The 22,968-nt window shown below is 44.2% G+C and overlaps 1 protein-coding gene across 1 annotated transcript in view; it reads right to left on the reverse strand.

The window, feature by feature from the left end:
* The window catches only part of SLC8A3 (solute carrier family 8 member A3), a 187,327-nt gene that overhangs the window by 37,116 nt on the left and 127,243 nt on the right, over positions 1-22,968 (reverse strand). The window contains exon 3 of the mRNA XM_024218833.2: positions 13,547-13,650. Coding sequence (XP_024074601.1) covers positions 13,547-13,650 — 104 coding nt within the window. The remainder of the gene's footprint in view (positions 1-13,546; positions 13,651-22,968) is intronic.

Below are 22,968 nucleotides of genomic sequence, written 5' to 3' on the forward strand. Positions count from 1 at the left end.
AGTAGCTTCAGGAACGTTCAGAAATGGAGATTTTAACTGAATTAAATAAGAACATTAATAATAAAATTGGTAGAGTAACCCTGGTGTTATTGGCTTAATATTAAATTCAATTTATTTTACAATACTCTGAAATCTTCCATGTGCCACAGATTTTTTGGTATTAACAATGTGTATCTGCAGATATTCAAGAGACAAGGTGGGTGAGGTTATATCTTTTATTGGACCAACAGAGACAAGCTCAAAAATTTTGAGCCACACAGAGCTCTTCCTTCAGGTTTGGGAGATGTACTCTGAGCATCACAGCTAAATGCAAGATGGAACAGATTGTTTAGAAATTGGTCTAACAAAAAATATTACCTCACCCACCTTGTCTCTCTAATATCATGGGACCGACACGGATAGTAATTGCAGATTGTAAAAGGTGTCAGAGGTTTAGGAAATTGTGTAGGGCACAGTTTGCATCTCTGGCATGCTGGGAGGTTGTTTGGGATTGTGGGGCATGTTTGGAAGTTTTCTCTGAAACCTTAAGAATTAGAAATATAGGGCTTGAACCTTAACTGGTATAAACCGATGCAGTTCCAATTACTTCAAATTTTCTTAAAACTAATGGTTAGATTCTGGATTCTCATTCCATAACAAGAGTGGCATAGGAGAAGAATTTTGGTAGTCCAGAGCCCAGTAACATGATTAAACCATTGCCAGCAGCTGGAAAACCAATTGTTATGCTTATTGCTGAAAGCAGCTAAAAGGAGGCCTTTCTGACCTTAGCACTACTATCAGACCAGGAGGGGAGGGGAAAGTGAGTGACCTTGAGGAGTAAACATGACCCTGTGCCCTCCTGGCATGAGTTGTTTTTCCAAAGCATGCAGTTTTGCAAGATGGAAAGTTTGACAACAGTTAACTATTGCTATACAGCTGGTTAACTGATAGAAACTCTAGGCTGGAAATCTCCACACTTCACTTAGCTTCTGCTCAGCAGTTGTTTTTGATGAACAAGCTATGCAATACTAACAAATTGGGTATAAAAAGAGGAAGAAATCTCAACTCAGACACTTGAGCAACTTGGACACTAGAACGCTTGGACACCTCTCAAGTTCCCCTGCAGATGGAAGGCCGGCCACTGGACATTTGCAGTTATCTACTCGAGACCTCCTCAAGATCCCTGGTAAATACGAATTTGGGATTTTTGGGGGTGTTTTACTAATCCTTTGCGGACATGTGTAAGTGCTGGAGACTAAATAAAGTAAAGCTTAAAGTGAAAGCACTCTTGTATTGTGCTGTTTATGCTACCCACCTATCGGTCAGACAGCCTTGTCACCACTGATTTATTTCCTGCCACCGCCTCACCAAGAGCAAAAGTTACCAGGAGCGTTGGGTACAGAAACCCTGGGTAACAACAGGGGCCGGAGCTCTGCTAACTCATCTCCATTTTGATACGCAGCACCTCCTGCTTTCTGGATTGAGACCGCCACACAGCCTTGGCACTATTCCTCAACCTTGACCTACAACACTTTGTTCATTTCTAACGTGGAGTCTCCACACAGCTTCAGTTGAATGCACTTCAATGCCAACCGCAGCACCCCTGCTCTGGTACAGTTCTGTAATTCAATTTCTTCACACAAGTAGAAACATTATTTCGGTGTGTAGAGTCAGTGTTCAAAATTAATCTAATAGTGAAATATTACTCGCCCCCTAAGCTACAATGATTATAAAAACATTGCCAGTTTTCATGTTTCATAAAGCTGTTATCATATTCTGGTGCTCTGGGATTTGAGTTTATACTTTTCATTTGCTTTTGAGCCTGCAAAAGAAGTGTTTTTCTCTTCTTCAGTTATATATGATATGATATGATACATGAATATTTGAAGAAGCCTCTAAAGCTATGAATGAAACATCAAGAATACAGAACAGGAAGCCAGGGGATTGCTTTATCTTTATCTTTCTGAGTGAATATAGTTCACAGAAGCAAGAACATGATTTCACAGACAGTAGCTTCCTTCTTGCACATGGACCTGCTAATGTACTTTAGTCGTGACCTGTAACATCCCCTGCCAGTCCAGTCCTGGATCCCTCTGCAAATACACACCAATGCTCATCTGAAGCATCCCTCTGCTTTTCGATCTGGGGCTCTCACACACCTCTGCTAGTGCACCTCATTTCTGATCTGCAGTGCCCTCTGCTCTTCCAGTCACTGGTCATATGACACAGTTAAGCCAATGCACCTCACTCCTGAAGCGTGGCCTTACGGTTATTAGTGTCTAGGGTATTTTAGGTGCCTGACAAGCATGTTACTATAGGAAGCCACTAAAAGAAGCTCAGCTGTTACACCATAATAGCAATCCTATGTATCCCTTGCCTAAACCTTGCAGGATGTGAGATGAGATGAACACATGATACGGCAGACAAAGCAAGTAGCATTAACTCTGCTTCCTGCTGAATTCCCAGGAGACATGAATCCATGTCTTCAATATATCCTTTTCCAGACTGTGTCAGAGAGGGGAGGGCAGGGGATTCCATTTTCAGTGATCAAATGAAGGAGTAGATAGAAGGTATATAAAGCTAAAATAATTAATCCCTAGTATAATCTCCAGAGCTCCAGCAGAGTACCCTAGGGATGAATTTAACACACAATGTTTTCCTTCTTATTTATGTCCAGCCTCTGCATATACCGCGAATTAAGCTGCAAGAACTACCCTGTTAGTACGAAATGTTTCACATGATCACTTGCAAAATACCAAACACTGTATCAGAAGCAAGAAGGGGCTGGTCCTTTAAGGCTCGGAACTCCAGAGTGACCTAAGGTTTTGAAAGGGGCACCTGGCAACTACAGAATCATCATGACAACTCCAGGGTAAATTGCCTTTGATGCTTGCTTGGTCTGATTCCAGGCAGAGAGGTAACGGCCAGTGAGAATCCAATCAGCTGAAGGAGAGTTTAGTTGGAGTGCAGACGAGCATGGTGGCATGTCTAAGATATGCAAGAACAATTTTTCTGATACAAATCCTTTTTCAGAGGCAGCTTTGCTTTCCTATTTACTGAAGTTGCCTTCATTTTGCTGTTGCATGATGCTATATTTGGCCTGGGTCTGAATCAAAACCCTGGATCCCAGACCCCCTGAGCTGGTTTTGTTGGCTTGTTTGTATAATAGCCTGAACCAAAGCCCCAGATCTGAACACTTGCTTTTTTCTAGAGTCTGTTAATTGGTATCTGAGCTTTGCAGCCCAGGCCAGTATCTAATATCTATAATGTTTGTCTTTTCTATATAATATGAAGCTCATGGGCCCAATGCTACTGTGTAGGTGACACATCAGTAGCCAACGTTCTCCTTGGTGTAACTCCACTGAGATCAATGAAGGTTGCCCCCAGAGTGACTTTGGCCCAGGATGAGAGTAGATCAGAAAATGGGTATAACCAATAATACAATTTATACCAATCTGGTATTGTGCAAAATGTGTATTGCATTCATTTTCCAACCCACTGTGTCATTTTCATCACCGCTTACTTCACCACAGAATTGGCCCCACATTTTATTCTGCAAACAATATTGATTAAGGGCAGGTCTACACTACCGCTTCAGTCGATCTAACTTATGTTGCTCAGGGGCGTGAAAAAGACACCCCGCTGAGCGATGCAAGTTACAGCGACCTAAGCGCTGTCCACACCAGCGCTATGTAGCTTCCGCCTCTCATGGAGGTGGAGTAATTATGCCTACAGGAGAGCGCTCTCTCATCAGCACAGAGTGTTTTCACCATACACGCTACAGCGATGCAGCTGCTCCAATGTGGCATTTCTAGTGTAGGCCTGCCCTAACATAAGGCCATGTCTACACTTACAAGCTTACGGTGGCATAGCTGTGCCGCTGTAAGAGTGCTTGTGTAGCCACGTTAAGCCAATGGGAGAGAGCTCTCCCGTTGACATAATAAAAACCAGCTCAATGAGCGGCCGTAGTTGTGTCGGCGGGAGAGTGTCTCCCGCTGACATAGCGCTGTGCACACAAACGCTTAAGCCAGCAAAATGTATGTCGCTCAGGGGGGTGTTTTTTCACACCCCTGAGCGACGGAAGTTTTGCCCACATAAGTGCTCATGTAGACATGGCCTAAATGTTTTCTAATTTCTATTCCTGGAGAGCCTTTAAAGAGAAAGGGTACCCTTGGACTGTTAGATGCAGGGTGTCCATAGAGGAAAAGTGATGCAAGGAGGGAAGCAGCAGTGGGGTCTTGATGAGACTCAGGTTTGCACAACAATAATAGTCACTGGCAGCAACAAGAAGTGAGAGCAGCACTGTCAGGATCGTACTGGCACCTGAAAGGAGCTCAGTGACAGCACACATCAAATTGCTAGAGGCTAGCATCTCTGTGCAATCTACTGTAACTCTTGAGAAGACAGAGGAACTTTAAGAGGCTGAGCTTCAGTAGCAGTGAGCTCTCTGTGTGCCTATAGTTAATGGTTTTCCATACGAAGGTGTCTATGAAACTGGAAGCAGGAGTGTGCCCTTTCCTTAAAGCAGCATAAAAAACTAAACATGTTCTTGAGCAAGTTAAACAAGTCAGAAATGTTACTACATTATGCCTACTTCGGCTCCCACTAAAGTCAATAGCAAAACTCTGTGACTTTGAGGGAGAAAAATCAGATCCATTCCCTTCATTGGGAGACTTGCCACAACAAATTTAGTTCTGTCAGTATATTGCAGGGTGAAATTATAATCCCACAAGGTAAATTTTTGATGGGGTACAGAGCACAGTTTGGAAAAAGAAATTTAAATTCCCAGAGCTATTTCCATCCACTGATCGTGAAACAGAACCTTCCAACGATGACTCTCGGCCACAACTTCCCTCTGTGAAGTGGAGTCTTCCATGCTTGGCCTATCCATGGTTAAACGGATCCCTGCAAGAGACACATCCATCCCACCTGCTACTTGCTAGTGTAAAACTGACAGACCCTGGTCATCGGCAGGCAGGATTGAACCTGGGGCCTCTAGGACCTTAGTGCATGAGCCTCTACCACATGAGCTAAAAGCCAACTGGCTGTTAGCTAAGGTTGTAGAGCAAACTCATTAATCTCTCTCTCTAAGTGGTCTCGGTGCCACTAGATGGGACAGAACACCACCCCCAGAAGGTGTGTGGGTTACACTAGGAAGGGTGGAATATGGTTCCAAAACCACTGTCCATGAAGAAGAATCTTGTAAGAGTGATTCTGAGTTTCAAATTGCTGTGAAGACATATCTTGCAGGAACCAACTCTTCATGAAGTTTCCATGGAGGATTCTCACCCCTCTATAAGGTGGAATAGTCCAAAATCAGCATTCACCCAATATCCCTGAAGTTCAGTCTTTCGCCAATTTGCTGTGAAGTGAATTGTCCCAAGTAGGGCTCTCAATTACCTGCATGAATTGTAATTTTCCAAGCATGATCCTCATGCTTATGCAACATCAAATGAAATCATCCAAAGTGGTATCTCATCTGCAGTTGTTCACAGCTCCAACTCTGTTCTCTGCGTAGCACTCTGGGGTTAACCACAGATTAAGCAAAAGGTGGGGATTGGCTCCCAGAAAAAGGAAACCAAGCTCTGCTCCTGTAATTCTGGAGTGCACAAAAATTGTCAAGGCTGATGTGTGACCAGAGTACAAACAGCCTGGACTTCTCTGGCATTGTAGGGCGGTGAGTAGCAAAATACCTAGGTCTGAATTGTGAGCTATTGTGACACCAGAGCCACCAGGAGAGTAACAGTGAAACCAAAAATGTCACCTTTTAACGAAGAGGGACACTCGAAAGGTACTGACAGAAGGCTGGCCAGGCAGGTGGCTCAACATGCTGGGAGGCTTCTAAGTCCTGGTATGCTCAGTTGACAGGGATTTGGTCCCTGTCACTGCAAATAAGAGGAACAGATGCAGCCAGGAGAATCCATTAGTTAGCTTCTTGGAAAAGGAGAGGGAGACAAGAGTAGCAAATTTTGGGGGCAGGTGGCAGAATGGAGAGAATCAACATCCCTGCTCCCCACCACCCTCCCTGGCCTTACTTGCTGGGCAGGAAATTCACATTTCCTATTAGTTTTTTGCTTATCCACTTCAGTGCTACCAAACTTAAGTGAGGGTTACTTTTATTGGTACACCTTGCACATTGATATGCCCCTATTGAATTGCTATCCGTCTTCATCACAGGACGTTGGCGAGATACCAACACTAAATCTGTTCTAATCTATTTGAATTCTCTGAGCATATTGACAAAATAGCTGAGAAAGGAGAGTTACATGATATAATTATTTGGAGTTTCAGAAAATCTTTGAAAAAGTCCCTCACAAGAGGCTATTCAAGAAACTAAGTAGCCCTGGGGTGCAAAATAAAGTTTATCATGGATCAGAAACTGCCTAAGGGACAGGAAACAAAGAATAGGAATAATCAGTCTATTTCCGTCAGGGCGAAAAGGTTAACCGTTAGGTGCCACAAGGTTCCATACCAGTACTGAGGCCGTTTAATATATTTACTAATGATCAGGAAAAGGGACTGAGCAGAAAAGGGGCAAACATTGCAGGTGACACAAAATTATTTAGTGGAAAAAGCTGTATTAGATATTTATATGGATAATGAAAACATCAATGAGCTAGGGGAAGGATGTCCCCTAGTCATCCATGACACCAATCTTTGCACCTGCCTCTGAGATATCTAGTACTGGCTAGAGCTGGCCAGAAAATGTCTTTTTTTCCATGGATTTTCATCAAAAAACTGAAAAATTTTCAACTGAAACCCCAAAAATGTCCTGCTTCAAGGTTTGGGGTTTTCCAATGAAATAATAAATACGGTAAATAAAATTCCAAGGAAATCAGACACTTTCCATGAACATTTTCATTTAGTCAAAAACCAATTTTTCTGCTTAAAAAAAAAGTTTCAACCAGCCCTCATGCTGGGCATTCTTGGCAACAGGTTCCTGGTCTAGCTGGATGACCAGTCTGATCTGGCATTGCAATTCTTAAGTCCCTACAGTTCCAGCTGAACACTGGCACTTGCCAGAAGATCTTCATCAAAGCACAGAGTGAGTTAAAGTAGCTGCTGCCACAGTGGCCATTCACCACGTTCGTTTATTTTTGGGGATGGGGTGGGTAGGGAATAGGAGATGGGCAGGTGGATAGACAGATGCCTTCTACAGTCTCACAGTAGTGCTGTGATAGATACAGGTAAACTGATGGGAGCTGGGTCTGCCCTCTGGCATTAGTGCACCAAGAGAAACGAGCAAAAAGCATGTGTGAGATGAGGGATGGGATAGATTTCATGAGTCTGTGCCTCAGTGCCTCACAAAGATTGTAATATAGATACCAAGCTCTGAGCGTGAGCTGGCAAAGGTACATATTCCAGTATAAGTTGGGATCCCAATCAATGGGCCAAGACTTCTCCAGTATAAGCCTCAGCTCTAGTCAATACTAGAGATATATTCTTCGCTGGTGCTGTCTATTGATATGTATGTAGGAGAGTTTAGCCAAAAGTCTGGATTGACTATACTCTGCTGATCATTGTGTCCTGTATCATTGTCCTAGGTAGCATCCCTTCAGTTATGAGTCTATGATAAATTGCTGAATTCATAGAGCAGCACCTTGGGCTTGCTCAATGACAGAGTTTGGAATTTCAGTGGCACAAGGCATCAAACCAAGATCCAGATCCAAATTAAGATATCCAAATCCTGCCCTGGGGTCGTCACTTAAGCATGTAAATGCTTGTCTTATGCACCTACGTGCCAACTGACACTCTATCGTCTGTGCTTTCTGGCTGTGAAATGTGGACTATGTATTGAAACCACATTAGCCATTGGATGCATTTCATCAGTGCTGCCTATTACTTAATTCTTAAGATTAACTGGCCGGATAGCAAGGCATCTGGGTGAGCCCAAATCACTGGCATTGAAGCTAGGATCGTGAAAGCACAACTGAAATGTGCTGGCTCTGGCACTAGACAGCCTGACTGGCAATTACCTAAAAGATCACTTTCTAGTCTGCTGAGTCAAGGGACATGCTCGCGCTCCCACAGAGGCCAGAAGTAATGCTCTGAAGGCACTTTGAAGGACAATCTAGAAGTGTGAGATAGTCCGACAGTATGCTGGGACCAGCCTGCATGCAACAGAGCTAAATGGAGGGCACCAACCACAAGGGCACACGCTGAAGAAAACCACATCCTGTGTGCTAGGTACAAATATGCCAGCAGAATATACAAACAGAAACTCCTCATCGAAAACAACTTTACCTGGGCCTGCCAAGAGTGGCTGAAAAAATTTCTCTCAGTGGCCTTGTGAGTCATTAAGGCCCAGGCTACGTGATGACAATAGTGATCGTTGTACTGACAGACTTTAATATTAATGGTATCTACATGCATGTTTGTGTGTGTGCATGCACATCTTTGAGTAGGTCTCTGTAAGTATATGTTTGTATGTGTAACTGCATGGAGCATCTACATATTTACATATGCCAGCATGTGCCTACATGTATGTGGTTAAGTTTGCGTATCCTCACATCTGCCTATCCAGGTTTTATATTACACCCATCACCGTTGCATTTGCTCTCCATATGTGTGTATGTGCCTGCATGAATGTGCACATTGCAAAAATGTGCATGCCTGAATGTGTTAGCATGTACATACACATATGTGTGTGCTTCTCTTTGTGGCGGTGTGTATCTGCATGCACATATGTGTGTTTGTGTGTGCGTATCTTCATAAGTATGTGGGTGCTTTCAAACCCTTCATGGCCTATCCGCACCCTATCTATCGAGATGACGACTCCCATCTCCAACCAGCCCCTGATGCCAGGCTGTATCATCCACTGGTTACATTTGCAAAGAAGGATATCTGTGCTTTTGCCCATGCTGTCCCTCACACTTGGGAGAAGCTCCCTGTAAATATCAGCAAAACTAGTTCATTATCCTCTTTCAAATTCCTCCTTAAGACTCTCATTTTTCTTGACAACAGTTAAGCAGGGAGGGTGTAGCCTATCATGCTGACCAATACTGGCTCATGGTTTCCTCGTATTCCCTTGTCTGTCTGTATCCCTGTGTTGTGTCTTGTCTTATATTGTAACCAATTTGGGGACAGGGTCCAACTTTTTATTCTCTGTATAGTGCCCAGCACAAGGGAGTCCTAGCCCCATGTGTGCGCGCACGCGCACATATTTGTCTTTGCATGATTCTGCATGTCTGCCTCACAGGTGCATGTGTCTATGTTGACCTTGTCACATGTCAGTCGGGGACTTTGCACTACATCAATGCTTGGTGCATCTATCTCCATTATGTGCCAGCTAATTCTTCATCAAAGCCAACAGAATGGTGCCCTCTTGTGGGAGCTCTCTACAGTACATGGAATCTTTTGAAATGTCACAGGATTAAGATGGTGACAGTGTAAAAATACATTGAAACCCTCTTTCCTTTCCTTTATTTTTAAGTGCTGAGCCCTTGCATTGGCTACGCCTTAATGAGGCTAATGAGATGTGTGCATCTCTTCCTCTTCTGTGGACATGTTTTTTGGAAATTTGCAGATAATCCTCACAAGTGGACAAATAAAAAGTGCACCATCCTCTTCTATTGTATCTCACGTCCTGCTGGTAAATGGAGGCTGATGATAGGTGCTCCTACGCTGTGACAGAGGCAGACAGCTGCCTTTTAGGATTTGTCCAGCAGACCTCTGGGTCTGACACTGCCCTCACTTGTACCTGTTTTACACCATCTAACCCCATTGTCTTTAATGGAGTTACATTCAATTTACATTGGTGTAAATGAGAGAAGAAACATGGTCTTTGTCATGACATAGCAGCACGGCGATGTAAACAGTGTCCGATTTAAGTTAATTTGGAGATTTGTTAACGGGTGGGTGGTGCCCTGGTTAGAGGAAGTTGCTTCGTGAGTGGGATAAGAAACAAAAGCAATTTCAACAAGGGATGAATCACGTCATGTCCAAGCACCAGGCAGATGTTTCTCATCCCAGGGAGTACTACACAGAAGCGAGGGGCTATACAAAACATCAGGACGCTGACAGACACTGTGCAAGCTTCCCCTGTGCTGATCTGCCAATCACCATTGTACTAACTTTCAGCAGCTCTTGCTATTAAGGCCCTAGTAAACTTGTGCTTAACTGTATGGTGATTTGGCAATGCAGACAGACTGTACACATGGGACTGGGATCGTTCCACCAAATTGACCTAACTAGGATATAAAACTCAGGTGGTCAGAGTTGACTGGCAAATTCAACAAGCCATTGCTCTGTCACTAACCAGCCTGGCCCTTGCTTCACTGGAACTGATTTAAACCTGTTTGGCTTCAGCTTCTGCTGTCCTAGATGTTGGAGCCCTTTCTTCCTAATGGGTTTACATTTTCATAGTAGAAATCACAGTGTTTTTCTTTTCTACCTCGTGATCCTTACCTGTCTCCTCAAAGCTTTTCCCATACCATCTACCTACCAACCCTGCTCCTTTATCACAAGCCCCTGCCTGACATGTAAGGTGCCTTTCCTCTTCCCTCTCACAGGAATGGGGGTGAACAGAGTCTCATGCGAGCTCTCTCTTGTTGTACCTTACTCAGTCCTTTCTCTGCAGCCAGATGGAAGCAATGGCAGCGCTAAATCCAAGTATGAATGGCTGACACTACAGGTGCAGCAGAGTCCTGCTGAGTTCCTCTCAACTGACTTCCAACAGTGTGTCTTCTGCTGCTCCCCATTATGCTCTACATTGGTAGTGAGGAGGAGAAGAAGCCAAAGGACTTCAGAACATGTGCATGAGAGGAGAACTGTACTGTCCGCAGGGCCGGATGAAGACAAACCAAGGTGATAGGCCCTCTCCAACATAGGGATCCCCAATTGCCCTGGTCCTGCATTATGGACCTGACCTCACTTGGATTGGTAATGGCCAGGGTCACCCACCCAAGAGCTGCCCTGCTGAGGGACCCACCGCTACTCCTTTTTTTGGGGCAGGCTGGGTGTCCCCTCAGTTCAGATAAGGAAGCCCCCATCTACTCACTGGGGGACCCTGGGTGATACCATCTCACCCAAATCATGTGGGGGTGTTGCCAGTGAAGTGCCCACCCCAAGAGTCCTCTATGTGGTGGTGTTAGTGAGGGCCCCACCAGAGCAGATTTAATAGTTATCATCCAGCTGAGATGAATGGGGCAATTCATACCTCTCTGAGCTATTGTTTCACACCAGCTTCAGACTGAGCCCCTGAGACATGGAGAACCACTCCACGAGGGACAGTCTGAAATACTGGTGGGATGTGACCTGTTTCCTCCCTCTCTGTTGAGCTGCCTGCAAAGATGGCAGAGGAACTAGAGAGGCTGCACTGACCTCTCTTCCCATCCCAGGGAGTCTCTAATGTAGCCTCCTTAATCCCCTCCATGGAGTAGGGGTGGGGAGAGCAGCTGGAGCTGCCACCAAGGAGTACAGTGGGATGGGAGAGGCCAGGAGGCCATTAGACATTTTCTGTGACACAGGGGCCTTCTGACTGGGTACCTTCTACCCCACACTGCCCCCCTCATTCCCCTACATTCTTAGATGGCAAGCTGTTTTGGACAAGGATCATCTCTTTGTTATGTGTGCCCACAGTGCCTAGCACAATGCATCCCTGGCCTCTCAACACCAACCCAGTGCACATGGTAACCAATAACATTTCCGCGGGGTGATCAGGGTGGAAGAAGGGAGCATTGGCTCAGCAATGGGGAGAACTTTGGCTGAGGTGGGTGGACAAAACAATGGGAGAATATTTTGGGGGAAATAAGAAAACTGTAGCTGACAAGATATGTACCTTCGGCATTTTGTCTATCCGTTGTCAGTCTGCTGCCATTTGTCTGTCTTGTCTATTTAGGTTGTAGGTTCTCCAGAGTTACTTATGCGTTCCTATGCATGTGCACAGTGCTGAGCCCAACAGGGCCCTGATTCTGAGAGGGGCCCCTGAGTGCTACTGCAACACACATAACAGTAATGCATACTCCATGGCACCTGGTGTGGAGCATGAGCTGCCTCATGCGGACAGGGCTCAGAGGTAAGAACAGCTATTGCCTGCTGTGGAATGTCCCCATCTGGCAGTGGCACAGAGAAGGATCGCCCTCCTTCTGAGTAACAGAAATGGCACATCTACTATTTCCTTATGCCCCCATCTTCAAACACACACACGCCAGTGCTGTTCCTCTCCACCAGCCTTGTGTAAACCCCTGGCTGGCAGGGAGGAGTTGCTTTGGGCAGGTAGCACAACAAAGCCTAGGCGTTGTAAGGATGGGGCTCCATCAAATGGCTTCTCAGGGGAGCCCTCATTTGTTTGAACCAGTTCTGCATTGTGAGACATTGATGGCGTGGCCTTGAGAGGAATTCTCGGTGACCTTGGATGCACTCACGGTAAGACTCCAGCAGGGACGCATTCCATCCCAGAAAACACAAATCATCCAAAGCAGAATCCATTTCCGATGGGACTCAGACTTACATTAATAGCCACCCTCTAGGACAAATGGAATTATCTTGTTCTTGATATATTTGAAGAGTCTAAAATCACATGATACTTAATTGCCCCATTTGGCATCTTTGTTATAGGAGCATCTAAAATGGAATTGTGCCCAAATTACGCTCAGACAGGCACATCAACCTGTCTGAGTGCCAGCTCAGACACCAAAATGGAGATCTGGATATCCTTTCATTAGGTGCTTATGTTTAAAAATTACACTCAGTGGGCCAGATCCGGAGCCACTGTGGTGATGGTAAGACACACTGATTACAGTGGTACAGGAAGAGGTTGAGTGTGTGGGCAGGTAGACAGATACAGGTAATTTTAAGTACTGTATAGCAACTAAAACTGGAAACTCAGAGTCTGGGTTCTTTTCCAGCTCTCCCACTCACTTGCTGTGTGATTTTGGCCAAGTCATTTCACCTCCCCGTGCCTCATTTTATCTGCATGTAAACTGGGAAATAAGGCTTCATACCTACCTCACAGAAGGGTTGTGAGGCTCCATGAATGAATATTTGTGAAGTGCTTGGAGATTCTTGGATGAAAAAAGCTAGAGAAGTGCAAAGTATTATTACTGTAAAACAAAAACACTGTGACTGTGATTCCCCTGCTATGTGAGACAGGCTTTTAGCAAAGATTCAGAGGAAGCCAACAACAATATTCAACGCTGCACCATAAGGGACTGGGGACAAAGGAGGGACATTCAGTACTGAAGAGGGGAGTTGAAGAGATAGCCATGCACTACATTCTTTTCGGTTCTTTTTCACTCCCTTCAGTCTCGGCATTAGGGGGGAGAAGGGGTAGCAGCAAAGATGTCATCAAAACAAAATAAAACCAATCAAAACTGATGATATTAATAAGGCCCGAGGCCCAAGCATTGCACAAAAGGAGGATCAGAAATAGGCTAGGCTCTAAAAGGCAGAGATGACACCGAAACAGGGTGAGAGCGAGAATACAGGAGGGAAAAGAATAAAAGCTGATTCATCTAACGGGGGAGGAGGAGGAGAAGAAAAGGTGGGTGGGAGGGAGAAGAAGGGGTTACTTTTTTGGATTTGGGGTTTGGTTTCTGTTGGTTTGTTTTCAAAAAGGATCTCACACCTGATATTCCTCGTTCCATCCATTTCGGTTCACCAAGGGCAATGAAGAAAGTCTCCTGCCTTTCGTATTCCTCCTCATCTACTATTTTAACCCTTACGGTCTTCCTGTAGGGACAACAAGAAAGACAGCCGTGTACAGTGGGTTGGCTGGTTGGAGCGGACACAGCAGCACCACACGTTTCTCACATGCAGTCCATTCCTGCTGCTGCCTTGGGCAGCGTTTTGTTTGTTGGATATGGCACATCGGTAGTAGTTGCTCTTAGGGTGAGTGGGAAAGTATTAGAGGAGGAAGATGGGGGTGGGCAAGGGAGTGAAGGGGAAGGGGAGGGTTGGACCTTGCTGATGGTTAGTGGGAGGTGATTTCTGCAGCACATTTAGTTTAGTGTCACATGGTAATAATATCTCATCAGCTGACAGAGCATTGACCAATCAGAAATAACCCAAGGGCAAAACAGCCACAAAGATATCAAACACATTTTAGTTGAGGGACCAATTGCTTCTCCCACCCTCTCATAACTGATAAGACGTTGGATGTGGAGGTGAGGAGCAGGACAGAGAGAGAGCCATACATACATTCATACACACATGGACGTGGGTGAGGCTGGTGGCTGTCCATTCAGGGGGGAGCTCTCATTTGGCTTTGAGGGGACTGGGTGTTTTTTTTACCTCCCCCTTTTTATTTAAAAACAACAAATATTTTAGTTTCTTGTTTCTAGTTGTTTTCTAACTGTTTAATAAACATTACTCACCAGCCCTGCAGCATGGCCGTGGCTGGCCCAGGTCAGCTGAGGCCAGGCTCTTGGGGCATGGGCTGCGGGGCTAAAAATTGTGGTGTTGACGCCAAGCCCAAGCCTGGGACCCTCCAACCCTTGCAGGGTCCTAGAACTGGGCTCCAGCCTGAGCCCGAACATCTACACAGCAATTTTTGAGCCCCAGAGCCCAAGTCCCAAGAGCCTGAGTCAGTGGACCTGGGCCAGCTGTGGGTTTTTTATCCCCAGGTGTAGACATACCCAGTGAGGCCAGGCAGCCTGTTCTCCCTGAAGTCGATGGTCAGTGACTGAGAGATTCGGCTTTACCTGGGCACAGAAGTACTGTAGGTCTTTGCCACCTCTTGGGAAGAGAAACATGTATTAAAATACCCCAGAGGGCTGGGGCAGCTGGAATTAAAATACCCTGCAGACTAGACTGGCATTGCTCCTTCTTCACCCTGGCAAGCTCACAACACTATGTCTGATACCACGGCAATGCATAAGGCTGCCATGATCTCTCTCTCTCTCTCTCTCTCTCTCAAAAAAAAAAAATAAAAAAAAAACAAAGACAGGGTGTTGATTTTCTTCCCTTTCCTTATCCTGATGGCAGTTGCTCCTTGAGTCAGTCTGGGATAAAGCTAAAGGACTTTACCAAATACTTCTGAGAACTAACGTGCTGCTTTCATGTGGGCTTTGACTCTTGTATTTTTATTAGTATGGGTCTGAGGCAGGCTGACAGCTCCTCTAGGAATCTGGGTATGTTTCCTGTAGATGTTTTGCCAATGAAGCTGCACAGATAGGCATGCGGAGGTCCAATCCTTCCAGCCAACGGGAGCAATAGAAAACCCCACCACGAGCCATTTCAGCAATTTTGGGGTGGTATCCTAATCTCTCGCTTACACACACACACACACACACACACACACACACACACACACACACACACACACAGTCTCTCTATCTCGTCCCCTTCCCAAGGTCCTCCCTCCCCTCCCCCCGCAGGATAGTGCCGCATCCGGCTAAAACCCCATAGGTACCATGTGACAAGTTTGTGCGTGCACAGCAGTGTTAAGGACAGAGCGGTTGGAAAATAAAAAGAAATCGTAGAAAAAGGAAAAAACAGAGGAGAAAAGAAGGCAGGAGAAGAAAGAGAAGAGGAAAGAAGAATGTTAACATTAGTCTGGAGAACCAGTACTACACCTTTCTGTAAACTCATATCCACCATGCGTGGGCTCATCAGCTCAATGAAGAAAGTCTTGTTTTTCTCATACTCCTCATCATCAATTACCTTGATGTGAACTGTTTTGCTGTGGATTGAAAAATAATAAGTGTCATAAGGAGGAGGAGGGGATAGGAAAGCAAGGGTGGGAGAGGCTAAGAGAAACCAAAGAGGAAAATTAGAGACAGTCAAAGTTTACTCACCCACTGAATAGGCTCAAAGTGGCCCTGGAGAGAAATTTACTTCCCCTTCCTGTGTATTTACATTGGCAGAACAAAATGGGTAACTGCAAGGCAACTAATCCTTTGGCCTTGCACCTGATTTACACACACAAGTGCACACTTTGCTCACACAGTTACTCAGTGGGTGTGCACACACACACACACACTTACACTTCACAGGCACAACTTTTGCTCATAGGTCTGAAAATTTGGCCTAAAACATTCTTCCAACAAGGAAACCATAAAAGGAGTGAACAAACCAGCACCCTGTACACATGGGAATATACTGCAACTTAATCCCAGATCACCTCAATCTAAGCATACAGTAGGTTAATCTGGCTAATCAGAGTTCTACTGGACAATCTTCCTCTGGAGGCTCCCACAAGGTATGTTGGGCAGACTAACTCTGGGGCAAATTCTGACACACAGGCAAAACGCTCGTGAATTCCATGAGCATCTTCACTGAATAAGGATGAAGGATTAGCTCCCAGTCTGTGTCCCTGTTCCCTCAATTACACACACACACACACACACACACACACACACACACACACACACAGAGAGGGAGAGAGGGAGAGAGAGAGCGCAATTCAGCCTCTGCATGCCTTGAAGGCTTAGCCAGTTGGGTTGTTTTGCTTTCACTTAGTGTTACTCTCAATTGCCTCAGGATGTAAATTATACCTGCACTTTGCTTTTTTTCTTGTTGATCGGCAAGAAGGGCTATATGAAATCACATCCCTCCTTTCTCACTGTAAAAGGAGCTCATGCTTTCAGGCTCTGGTGCAATTTCTCACACTTTTTAATGCAAAGCAGTTTGTGTGTGCATTGACGTTCATATATTATATTTATATTATCTATGCTCACATGTATTTATACATTATAAATATGTGTATGTATACACTTCAGGGCTCCCAAACACTGCAGAGACACTGAAAGCCCTCAGTAGGCAAGCTCTGTGAGTTACAATTAAATTCTGGAACTGTCGTCACCTAACATTTCTGAAATAAGAAATTTGTAGCAAATGCCCTACATTTCTCTAGCCATAGGTCAGTTCTCCCTGAAGACCAAGCCAACTAGCTAATTCATCACATGATGGGTCCTGAGCCTGTGAATGACTTAACCTCCAAACAATTCCCTCCTCCACACAGGCTTCTTCTGCACAGTCCTCCTACAATGATCTCTGCAAAATTCCGACACCTCTTCAATTTTGGACCATCACGTGGTATACTAAATGTGTCTAACCTATTGTGTCTGTGTGCAGAAAAGAAGGAGAACCCGTGCAGTTAAATCACAGGACTGGAAATCATGGGATCTGTGTTGTATGTTCCTATCTCTTTAAGTAGCTTTTGGTGCCTCCGTTTCCCCATGTGTAAAATGATGTTGTTAACACCTCACTCACAGGAATGTTGGGAAGTTTCCTCCATTAATGTCTGCGATGTGCATTCAGACCCTTGGATAGAAAGTGTTAGAAAACTGGAAAGTATTATCATACTGCTCTAGATTGTAACTCCTCAGGGCAAGGACTGAATCTCCTACATATGTCCAGTACAAGCACTATGTCAGCACTCAATAATAGTAATAATAACCTTGAGATAAACTAGAGACAGTGGCTTACACTACAAACATATATTCCACCAACAAAGTCAGCTGACTTTGGAAATATTCATCAGTAGTATGGACCGGTGCTTCTTCATTCCTCAGCCAAGGTGACAGGAGTTATTTACTTTCCTGTTATGAGAGAATGAGTTGGTATCACTGGTCAGTTATCAGCGTTTTCTATGGAGCTACCACTTCGTTATCTCTAAATACTATGCAGGTATTTCTTCCTCCACAGAACTCTCATTGACTTCGATGGGACTTGAGTGTGTTGACCTGACCATCCGGAAGATCAGGCTCTAACTCAGTAAGTAAACCACAAATTCATAAATATTCAGGAAATCCCTATGGTTCTATGAAGGAAAAAAAATGAGAGGCTCAATCCACTATCTCTGAGGTCTTGCAGCTCTTTGCTCATGTCTTAATGTCCTAGTTGTATATAGATCAAAATTGTACACAGCCAACTTACTACAAGTACCAGGCACGACATTTACTTCAGCATCTTAAAATTAAGAGTGCTTCAGAAAGACAAGCGTTCATCCCTGCACTCAAGTGCCGCTGCAACCCAAACCCCTCTGCTGATGCCCCTGCCAAAGTGCATAGTGCTGTCATCAAAGACCTGGCTATGTCGTAGAGTAAACCAAACAGTTCCCATGATATCACCTCGCCAAAAGCCAGACCAGGGTTAATACTGTAAGTACTGAGCCATGCCTGCTGGGTAATGACTCAGAAAAGTGCCTCACTTAAGAGTAATATAGGAAAAAGAACATTTGTCAGTTCTACAATGCTGTAACATTGGGGGACGGCTCCTTCTGGACACCTGAAAGTGACCATTTTACACTATGAAGCATGAGGTTTGATTAACTTCATTACTCAAGCTTGCATACCTACAGCTATTAGTAAGCATCATAAGACTATGCAGTCCTCCTACAAATGTCCAGCCACAGCATTTGACTCAATGGCCTACCGCCTATAAGGTCCTACTGTCCGACCACACCGTGGAAAGCAGTTACTTTTAGTGGTTCTCAGTTTGATCTAGCCCTCTTAGTCATCCATTGATTATAGTATAGGAGTAAAAATAGAGACTGATGAGCTTTCACTGTCTTTCATCATTACGAATATGCAAGAGGAATCACTTGTAATCTTTCTTCTTGCTAGGTTAAATAATCCTGATTTTTTGCCATCACTTGCTGTACAGAAATTGTGTATTAATGCTAGACAGTCTCATCTCCCTTGTCTGGACATTTTCAGTCTCCACCAATGCGGCTTGAAGGACATAGGATTTTAAACACTGTATCTCTGATGAAAACCTGAGTACTGTGCTGAGACTTTCTTCACAATAATTTTGTTGCATACCTTCTATGCTTCTTTGGAAACACTTAGCAGCACATGGGGCCTACACAGGTTGACAGGTGGGGTTTTTTAAATGAATGTTGACCGAGCCCATGACACTTGGCAAAAGTTTTTTCAGATTTCTGTGGATTATATCTACATCTGATCTGTCTGTATGATCTTTTTCTCTCTTTTGGTATTTTCAAAAGTGACCAGTGCTGGGCTAACTCTGACAGGTTTTGAAAATCCCATCCACACAGTGTGTAGGTGGACTGGTAGTTAACACAGCCTGAGTGTTACCATTCCAGTGGGCCTTTTTCACTTAACTTACAACTTTTATGAATTTTTACTTTTAAAAGCTGAAATTGTCCAGGTTTTTTTCCTCAGCCCATGAGAGAATATTTTGAAAAAACAATTGAGCAAAATAGTTCAAATATAAAGAGAGTTGAAAAAAAGTACAATTTTGTCATTTTACAACAATTTCTGTAACCACATCTTGAACAGCTCCAGTGCTTCAGTGGGTTAGAAGCCTGAAATTTGTGAAGGACACAGTCTCTGCTTCATTGATGTATCTTTCTGGGGCACAGTACAAATCCATTTGGATTTGTCCAAGTTCTCAGAGTTTAGAAAACATACTTCATGAATGCACAGTTTTGTTTTGTTTTTGTTATATGAGAACAGGTTTTACGAACAGCCTCTCAGTGTTCCATTGATACTATGCATGAATATGTAAGACAAGGAGAAATTCTCATTTAATGAGAAAGTGTGTGTGGAATATGATCTCTTGAGGGCGTTTGTGGAATGCCTGATTTTATATGATCTCTTCCTCTGCAAACTGAATACTCAAAATTATGCCCTCAATGAAGCAATGACTTACTGAGTGCACATTTTGTAAAGTACAGAGTGTTCTATTACTGTCTAGCATATAATTCCACAGGAAGGGATTTCTTTATAGATTTTCTTTAAAAAATTTCACCAAAAACCACCACCTATAGAATTCCATACAGAAAACATTAGTTGAGCATTTCATGGTTTTTGGGTGCTTCTTTTTGTAGCCTTTACATTCTTTTAATTATTAACTGTATGATGTGTGTGTGTGTGTGTGTGTGTGTGTGTGTGTGTACACACTCACACTAATGTGTGCAGACATAAACACATATACGTACACAGGAGCTGCAAGGATGATGCTGGTGCAAAAAAAGCAAATGCAATTTTAGGTTGCATTAACAGAGGCACAGCATGCAAGTCAAGGGAAATGACAGTACCACTCTACTTGACACTGGTTAGATCTCATCTAGAGTACTTTCTCCAGTTTTGGTCACCAATGTATAGAAAGGATGTAATGAAACTGGAAAGGATCCAGAGGCAAGTGACAAAGATGATCAAAGGGATAGAATGCAAGTAAGCTGAGCAAAGGCTGAAGGAACTGGGTATGTTTAGTTTGGAAAAGAGGAGATTGAGGGGGGACATGATAGCAGTCTTCAAATACTTGAAAGGCTGCCTTAAAAAGTTGTTCTCTCTTGCCACTGAAGGCAGGACAAGAGGCAATGGGTTCAAACTACAGCACAGGAGATTTAGATTAAATCTCAGGGAAAACGTCCTAACTGTACGAACAGCAGGATAATGGAACAGACTGTCTAGGGAGGTTATGGAAGCGCCTTTACTGGACGTTTTCAAAAGGAGGCTGGATAGCCATCTGTTTTGGATGGTTTAGACACAACAAATCCTGCATCTTGGCAAGAGGTTAGACTAGATGACCCTTGTGGTCCCTTCTGACCCTGTGATTCCATGATGCATTCTGGCTCAAGTGTGAGTGTAGGCTAAGAATGGGTACAAACAAGGTTATAGGTTACATGCAGTTCACCATCATGAATGGTTATAATCTCAAGTCTCTTGTATGCTGGCTCCTTTACTCAGAAGTGCACAAGGCAATAAAGGGATAGGATGTGGGCAGAGAACAATCGTGTCTTAAGAAATGGATGAAACTTTAAGTGCAATCCCCAGCAAGCTAATGAGGCCCTTAGCTACATGATCCCATCTTAGGCTTTACTCCTTTCACTAGACAGGAGTAACTTAGTGGCTGCAGAGTCAGGGTCCCTTGCATTGCCTGCCCTGGTCATCATTTTTTACCTTGTGCTTATGTGCGTTCCTGTTTTCTAATTATTGAAGACAAACTGGTATGATATCTCTGTTGCAGGCTGCTCTCATTCTCTCTCTGTTTCTACTCTCCCAAGCCCTGTGTTGCTTTGCTGCTGTCCTTTCCAATAGCTCGCTCTCTGAGAGTGGTAGTACAGCATCAGAGGTAACGCAGTCAAGTCATATAATACAGCTGATTTGCATACTACAAACTTATTGAGTCACATGCTGTAAGGGTATTGCATCTTCTGGTTTTTAAATAAAAACCCAAACTATGATGATCCCCTATTCTTAACTAGCATCTACAGGAAAAAAACAACTTGAATGACACTGCGCTAGTTTAAATTGGATCAGAGCTGCTGAAATGCTCCCTGCACACAGAAACGTGCAAGCAGGCAAACTGAACATGATATAGGTTATATGTTTGCAAATAACAACCCTTTCCCTCATAACCCAGCTTCTGCTTCTGAGTCATCCTGCAGGGAAATAATCATCTTTAATGCCGCTCATTCAAATCCAGCCAAGATCAGCAGTGATCAAAAATGGCCCACACGAAATCAATCTGGTGGAGAGGTATGACAACATCACAACCCACATCCATGTTGGAAGGCTTAAAAAGAGCACCCAGAGTTCAACAGACCATGGAAACTAAGCAACTTCTTCTTCCTAATGGTGGGTCCTTCCAGGCCTGGGCTGAGACACACAGGCATGAGGCAGGGTGTGTGGAAAGGTTACACTGCTGCTGTCTGGGCTGAACCTGTTCTCTAGATAGATGAATTAGAACTCCAGGATGCATATAAAATATTGATACTCTAATGTATGAGCTCTTACGGAAATGATTGTGATATTAGCAATGTAGCAATCATTAGGACTTCACTGAGACTGAAGTTGGCTGTGAGGAAGAAAAAAAACTTGGCTAAAAAAGAAATATAATGAAGTAAAAAAGCCAAGGGAAAGTATGAAGAATGCTTTGATTGATCTTGAAGACAGATAGATTTTCAAGTTTTTCCCAACATTAAAGTTTAACTCCAAGGCTACAATTGGCTTCAGGAAAGTCAGTAAAATCTCTGAAGCAACGTAACCAAGAGAGCAAATCCTCTGAATTCCTAGATCAACTCAACTTGGCTACAGATTGGATTGTTACTGAACCCTCAAGCTTTAAATTGCTTTTTTTTAAGAGCTTTGAATTTTGTAACAAATCCAGCGGAATGATGGTTTCCCCTTTGCTACAAGCTGTACTGAGAAAAGAAACCCTTTTTCCTGGCTCTTAAACAAAAGACTAAGGGCAGTGTTCTTATCCCAAGGAAAACTGATTCCTCTTCTCAAGACTTTGATATGACACTTACACTCCCAAACATGACTTGGAGAGCTTGAACATCAGAGTGCTTCCTCTTTGTCAGGCCATTCATATCCCTAAAGTCTCCAGGAGACTGGGTGACTCACACAAGAATCTGACTGTGTGTGGCTGATACCCTGAAGGTCTTGCTATGAACCACAGGGCACACCCTTTTTGTGTCCACCCAGTAAAAGACAAAGGTGAAGCCAAGACTGGCACCATTTTGGGATCTCAAGAAAGAGAGCAAATTGTCAGTTGATTTCTGGAGAGAGAGTGAAAAGACATCAGGGCAAAGTACACACACTGGTGCCTACCTCTTACCACAGACATGAGATCAGATGGAAATGTTTTATCTTGTGCCTTATAGCAAGAGACTCGTGTATACCTATTCCACCTGAATGGATGTACTGGAGAAAGATGAAAAGACCAAGGCCTTTCAGATTAGAGGAGCCAGGAGCACAGCAGAGCACAGACACGTTACTTTCCATAGTAATTTTGTGACATACACAGATTTGGCCAAATTCACCTCATGTTGTAAGCAGATACAACTCAATTGACTTCAGTTAATCCACTTACATCAAAGCTGAATCTGGCCCCTGGAGACTCAGCTGAGACATACCCCTACCCCCATAATGATTTCACTTGTGACCCACTCAGAAGGTGCAGGTCTGGTGGACAGGGCCGGCTCCAGGCACCAGCTTGTCAAGCAGGTGCTTGGGGCGGCCGCTCCGGAGAGGGGCGGCACGTCCAGGTATTCGGCGGCAATTCGGCGGAAGGTCCCTCACTCCGCCTCGGAGCGAAGGACCTCCCGCCGAATTGCCACCGCAGATCGCG

The sequence above is a fragment of the Terrapene carolina genome, unplaced genomic scaffold, assembly GCF_002925995.2.
Source record: "Terrapene carolina triunguis isolate 2854851 unplaced genomic scaffold, T_m_triunguis-2.0 Scaffold96, whole genome shotgun sequence".
In the NCBI taxonomy this organism is placed as follows: domain Eukaryota; kingdom Metazoa; phylum Chordata; order Testudines; family Emydidae; genus Terrapene; species Terrapene triunguis.